General features: G+C 53.7%; 1 protein-coding gene across 4 annotated transcripts in view; it reads right to left on the bottom strand.

Annotated features, from left to right (window-relative positions):
* Positions 1–2,228, bottom strand: part of FXYD3 (FXYD domain containing ion transport regulator 3) — a 6,751-nt gene extending 4,523 nt beyond the window's left edge. Inside the window, exon 1 of one of the 4 annotated variants that reach the window (XM_029926016.1) lies at positions 1,766–2,228. In XM_029926016.1, the coding sequence (XP_029781876.1) occupies positions 1,766–2,003 (238 nt within the window). In that variant the 5' untranslated portion in view covers positions 2,004–2,228. The remainder of the gene's footprint in view (positions 1–1,765) is intronic. The other 3 variants (XM_029926017.1, XM_029926014.1, XM_029926015.1) reach the window with 3 other exon arrangements.
* Positions 2,229–6,768: the final 4,540 nt, after the last annotated feature.

Below are 6,768 nucleotides of genomic sequence, written 5' to 3'. Positions count from 1 at the left end.
TTCACCGATGGCAAAACACATGCCCTCACTAAGCCTGGGGAAAAACCTCTTGATGTTCCCTGCTGTATCCCCGAGACTCCAGTGCACAGCTGAAGAGAGTGACCCCGTCTCTCTCCATACCGCCATGTAACCCCCACCCCGTGTTCCTCCTGGTTTGTCTACACGCAAGTCCTAAGAATCCTCTCAACTGTTAATCTTTTAGGGTGAACTCATAATTTTAGTTTGAGCACCCATTTCTTGCAGGAAGGGGGTCTGTAGCTTTGGGAAGCATTGCTACGGTATTTAGGACCCCACAGATTTCAGGACAAGAGCTGGAGGGGTGTGTGGGTGGTTTCTCACCAAGCTAGCTGGTGGGGCTTCCTCACCCTGAGATGATCCAAATACTAGTAATAAAAGCTAGTGCTGGGGGACCCCGCGGGCTCAGTTGGTTAAGCATCCAACTCTTGATTTCATCTTAGGTCATGATCTCACAGGCCATGGGTTCAAGCCCCACATTGGGCTCTGGGCTGACAGCACAGAGCCTGCTTAGGCTTTTCTCTCCCTCTCTGCTCCTCCTTCCACCAAATAAATAAACTTAAAAAAAAACCCCAAAAAACAAACTCGTTCTTAATTGAGGGTATACCCCATTCTGGGCACGGTTTCAGCTCTTTGCATTTATTCACCTGCATAATCTTTGCAGCTTGATGAAGCTGGCACTGTGCTTGTCCCATGGTGCCATCACAACCCTGTCACTGCTGCTAACTCAGCTTAATGCTGCATGCTATTCCTGGGACCCAGTGTCCCAGCCATGAAGCCTCGGTCCGTGGAATTCACCAGCTTCCCCTGGCCTCGAGGGCTCTGTTCCGCCCCATCTCGGGCACCCCCCAGCATCCCTGGCACCGGGGAATGGATGAGTGACCTTAGCGGTACCCCAGCCCCTGGGCTTCGCTTTCAGCCTGGGCCTCCCACAGTGCAGGCCACTGGGAGCGTTGCCTGGGCCTCTGGCCCCGCCTTCCCTGCTCAGGCTCTTGTTGGAGCAGGCTCCGTGAGCCGTGAGCCGGCCTGACAAACCGGTGGGGGGTCGGTGTGACTGCTCTGAGAGCAGGACAGCCTGCAGATGGGGGCTCTTTTCCGTTTCCCCCACCCCTGCTCCTTTCCTGCCCTGCCGGCCCCAACACTGGTTCTGTCGCCATCTCCACCAACCACCCTCTGCTGTCCCCTCAGCTCCTCCGTGATGGTGGCCAAGCCTTTCAAGCCAGAGCAGGGTGACTCGCTCGTCTCCCTGAAATTTCCTACCCAGCCCCCATTTTACAGCTTCCCCAGGAAGCCACCCCCCCTTTTTCCGAGAGGTCTTCAGGACCCACACATCCCCAATCCCTGGACACCCCGAGTCCAGCCAGGGACCCACCCATCCATCGATACCCTCAAACCAGCCCCAACCACCTGGGTACTCCGGCCCACCCAGCCACCCCTCTGCAAACCTATCCACCCAGACACCCTCAATCCAGATGCTCTTCTGGTCCATTCAGACACCCCCACTCTACCCAGTCACCCCAATCCCATGTGTGGGCTTTACCCTCATCCCAGCTGGATCCCCCAGACCCCTGAAGGGAGAATGATGGGGGATCACGTTAGTGGAAGGAGCTTTCTCTAATCTGCTGCCCCTTGCCCCCCCCCCCCCGAAAAGATCCTTGAAGGGAGGAGGTTCTAGTGCCCTTAACAGAAAAAAGTGGAGGGAGCAGCAGAGCCAAGAGGCTGTTGGAAGGAGGGGACCCCAGCTGCTCACCTGTGTGGCTCCTGAGTCTGCTTGGAAAGTTCCAGGAGGGAAGGGAGAGAATGGGGCTGCTAAGCCTGGGTCCTGCTTTTATCCACAGCCGCCACGCCCTAAGCAAACCTGGGCAGGTAGAGAACCAGTTGGACTCCCTGAAGCTCGGGGGCTCTCTCCTCATTCCTGCTCTTAAAGGGACAGCTCCCACACCCTTCTCCCCTACCCCCAGTCCTAGGGGGCTCCCTGCGGTCCCCATGGTCACAGCAGCCTCAGGTGTGACAAAGGGAGATTAGGAGGGCTGGGATTCTGCCCCTCACATCAAGGGAGGGGGCTTTCTTCAATCTGCACTTGAGAGAAGCACCTGGCAGGAAGAAGCTTGAGGTCTTTAACAGAAGAGCTTCCATCTGGCAGAAGGGTGGGGGAAGGCCGTGCACCAATGTCTTAATCTAATTGCTTTTACTTAAGATTGTGTGCTGTGCTTGGTGGCAATTGCGGGATATCGGACTTGTTGCTTTTGACAGTTTGAGGGTCAGCAGAAGACGCAGATATGACCACGGTCATGAGGGGCAGGTGGGGATGCACAGGGGGCAGAGGTGGGGCTGGGCGGGGGCTGCTGGGCTCTTCCCCCTCATGCCCATCATGCCCTGGAGACACTGGGAACTGGTGCCTGGGCACCCAGCAGCCCTTCCTAGCTCTGGCCCTGCCCAAGGGTGCGGGGAGCCAGACGCCCGGGTCTGCACAGTGGGTGTTGGGGCGGAGGCTGCCTCCCATTCCGGATAAGGCCATTGCACTGTGCAAGGCTCCCTTCCTCTCCCTCCTCCCTCTCTGGCCCCTCCTGCCCCTCCTCCTCATGGCATTCCTTCTGGCTGGGGTCTGTGTGGGCCCCCACATGGTCCTCCTTGGGGTGCCCCCTCCCCCCAATTCTGCCTTTTTAGACAGAGGGACTTTTGTCTGGGGGCTGGATGGAGAACAAGGCGCCTTTGAGTGGCTGGCGGAGGATTGGGGTCACAGGGAGGGGCAGGGCCAGGAAAGGGTGGCTCTGCACTGGCCACCAGCTGGACTCCAGGCGACCCCCAACATCATCTGGGGGGGGCTGCAGGAGCCAGGCCAGGGAGAGTGCGGAGCACAGCACGAGGAAAGGGGGTTTCCAAGGTCAAGGCTCCGTAGGGGGTTGTGTGCCAGGGGCCAGGGAGAAAGGGCCCCCCACTTCCAAACAGGGAGGGATGGAGAGGCAAGGAAGGCACGCCCAGACACATGCTTTCTTTATGTGGCTCCCTCAGGCCATTTCTCAACCCCAGGCCCTAGACTAGAACAAGGCCAACTCCCATTAAGAAGGGGCCAGTCCCTTCAGTGAGTGGAGGAGGCACTCAGGGTGGAGCTCAGTTCAAGCGGGAGATTCAGGGGGAGACTGTTAAAGGGGGCTTTGGCGGGGGGGAGGATATCAGTCCAGCTAAGGGGGTCTTTGTCTGGGGGAAAATAGCATCTCTTGCTCAGACATTTCAAATTACAATGTCCCTGGGAAGACCCCTTTGATGGTCTTGGGAGTTGAGGAGTGTCTCCCTCTGCTGGGCAGTCCAAGAACTGCAGGCATCGGAGAGTGAGAAGGGGCGATCGCTCCGTGGTGGCTAGGCTGTTCTCCACCTGTGCCAGAGTCTAGACTCGGATGCCAAAGGGGCCAGGCTAGAACTGTAAAGGAGTGAAGCAGGACAGGCAGGAGACTATAAGGCACCCTGGCAACTGGGCAAACGGGAGAACTACTTTCCTGTTTAAAAGGCAGACACATGGACAGAGACGGAAATGTCTGGCAGACATCCCACTAAGGGAGAAAACAAAGACTAGAGAAGTGTGCTACCATTTGTGAAAGGGGAAAGAACGTATATGCATGCCCTCGTTCACGAAAGGGTATCTTTGGAGGTGGCACCCATGGTTGCTTCTGGAAAGGAGGGGGGAGAGGCTGGGGGATGGGGTGGAGAGAGATTCCCTCTTACACCTTTTGAATTTTATATTCAAAAAATATCCTGCCTTGAAAAAAGTGTCATTAAAACTATTAGAGGATAGGGGCGCCTGGGTGGCTCATTCGATTGAGCATTCGACTTCGGTTCAGGTCATGACCTCACTCATGGGTTCGAGCCCCACATCGAGTTCTGTGCTGACAGCCCAGAGCCTGGAGCCTGCTTCGGATTCTGTGCCTCCCTCTCTCTCTGCCCCTCCTCCACTTATGCTCTGTCTCTATCTCAAAAAATAAACATAAAAAAATTTTTTTAAGTATTAAAGGTCAGTACCTACATAGTCCCAGCCAATTGCTGCTATATTTTCAATCGATGTCAGAAACCTGAATCTTTATATAGAATTCCAGGGCGCCTCACTGGCTCAGTGGGTGGAGCAAGTAACTCTTGATCTCAGGGTCGTGGGTTTGAGCCGCATGCTGGGTGTAGAGATTTTTTTTTTAAATGTTGGCTCAGATTTTTTAAAAATTATGCAGGTTTAAAAAATTACGCAAGTCCAACAAAACACACCTAAGGACAGGTTTTAGCCTGGGGGACCAACTTCTGGCAGCTTCATTTCCCGAGTCTTTCATCACCGTGGCCTTGCGTTCAGATATACAGACATTTACGGGGCTTTGACCCAACCCAGGCCGACCATAACTTCCCCCTAGGGCTGGACCAGAACGTTCCATGCGTGTGTCAGCCTGGGGCTGGGGCTGTGGCTTCTGACTTGAGGCCCCATGTGGCTGTGTGAAGGTGAGCGTACTGAGACTTGGGGACGGTGCGGTTCCTTGCATCCTATTGGGGTTGGATCTCTTTTGGGGTGTCTTTAGGCCAACTTGACCTCAGTCGTATCTAAAGTCCCTCTGTGTGTGTGTGTGTGTGTGTGTGTGTGTGTGTATTCATTTAATCTTATATATATAAATATATGTTATACTTATTATTATATAGATTAAAAAGTCTTTCAAAGTATTTCTCCTTCATTTTGCTTTTGACATCATTTGGCCCGGAAGCATCTGCTTTGCCTGTGATTGGCTGTGATTTCTCGGTATCCTAGGAATTGTTGCAGCATGAGGCAAACCAAACCTACAGACAGACAGCTTCTGAACATCACAAGGTTGTCAGGAATGTCAAAGGCATAAGGTGTTCAGTAGTGTTATTAATTTTGGTTTTGCCATTTGCTTTTGATGTTCAGGAGGGCCCAAATCCAGCTAGTGTACATGTTTCCTTTGGTTCACAAAGTGTTGCAAAAACAAGTCGTTGCCACCATTGAAACATCCGGATGTTTCTGACCCAGTAAGCTGCATTTCCAGATTCTCGTGGAGGACGCGGCCTAGTTGGGCCCACATTCCCCGCTGGCAGCAGTGGCTGGAGGGGCAGGGCCATCTCTCCGGGGTGGCCCAGGTCCCGGATCCCCCTGGTTTGAGGCTTCACGGGAGGTTATGTAGGAAGGGAGACCCCCTCCCATCTCAAACCTGCTTTCACCTTTGGGGTCACCATCACAGCACAGAGCCTGGACAGAGGCAGCCCAGGATGGGTCAGGTATGGCTGATGAGGAAGGACCCCAGAACTCTCATCCTGAATGCGCCCACGGTGAGGGGGAAAGGCACAGCTGAGGAGAAATGGCCAAAGTAAAGAAAACCTTTGTCTCGTTTTGTGACCTCCTCCCAAAAAAGGCATTGACGAGTCTTTCACAAGGCCATCCTGCCAAAGCGGGGCAGGAGAAGAGGTCCAAGATGCAAGAGACTCAGAAACCAAATAACTAGGGGACCGATAGATGGAGTGAAAGCAGGTAGGACAAAATATTAAGAATCGGTGGATCCCCATGAAGGGTATCTGGATTTGTCATACTCTCCATGTAACACTCCTGTCGTTACAAAAATTCAAAATAAAAGTTGGGGGAAATGAATAAAAATTGTAAAACTAAACTTAAACACAAAACAATTAACTGTAAGATTTAAAAAAATGGCAAAAGGATGGAGGAAGAAGCAAATTCAGAATTGGAGAAGCTGATGGTTAAATGAACAGAATTTATTTTTTTTAATGTTTATTTAATTGCTTTTGAGAGAGAAAGAGATCATGAGCGGGGGAGGGACACAGAGAGAGAGGGAGACACAGAATCCGAAGCAGGCTCCAGGCTTGGAGCTATCAGCACTGAGCCTGATTCGGGGCTTGAACTCTCGAACCGTGAGATCATGACCTGAGCCGAAGTCAGATGCTTAAGCGACCGACTGAGCCACCCAGGCGCCCCTAAAGGAACAGAATTTAACGGACTTAGAGACTGTGTATTTATCATATAGCACATTGTATATAGTGAATGTTGTGTACATTTGTATCTTTGGAGATAAAAGCTTGTGTGTATATTTCCCCTTTTGCAATGTCTTCCTTTTCCTTCCTTGGATGGGTTGCCTTGTGCCTGACCCCTGCGTACCCAGCTCTGTTCCTCCCTGGCTGTGGGTACCTTACCCACTCCTGGTTGCCCAGCCCTGCCCGCTGGGGTCCCCGAGGCTCCGGGGCTGGCGCTGGGGCTGGCAGGCTCCCGCCTGGCTGCAGAGGCAGGGAGATGAGTCTGCAGTTCTAGGAGCTTGGCTGGCTGGCACCAGCGCCCATGGGGAGGCACTGACCCAGCAGCCCGCTGGCCACAGGGGCCCTGACGTCTCAGCATTCCCATCCCCTTCCCCCTGCACCTCGGTGCCTACCACCTCCGCAACCCCTGCACGTCCTTGCGTCATTTGCCAACTATAGCTAACTGTCTCGCTCTGGTTTGAATGAGAGCCATCCAGACTCAGCAGCAGGACCCACTGCCCAAAGGCAGGGATTACTCTTCCAGTGGGAGGCAGGTGTGGCAAAGAGGGGCTGCTCCTCAGCCTCAAGGCACACAGTTAATAAGGGCCAGAGCTGGGATTCCAGCCCAGGTTGTCTGGCTCCACACCCATGGGTACTGTGTATTGCGTGGGGGGGGGGGGCGCGGGGGCGGAGGAGGTGGTAAAAAGACAGCACCCCACATAAATGTGACATTTCCAAAGTGGACAGCAG

This window comes from Suricata suricatta, chromosome 16, assembly GCF_006229205.1.
Source record: "Suricata suricatta isolate VVHF042 chromosome 16, meerkat_22Aug2017_6uvM2_HiC, whole genome shotgun sequence".
NCBI classification, from domain to species: Eukaryota; Metazoa; Chordata; class Mammalia; order Carnivora; family Herpestidae; genus Suricata; species Suricata suricatta.
This window is presented reverse-complemented; position numbering and strand designations above follow the sequence as displayed.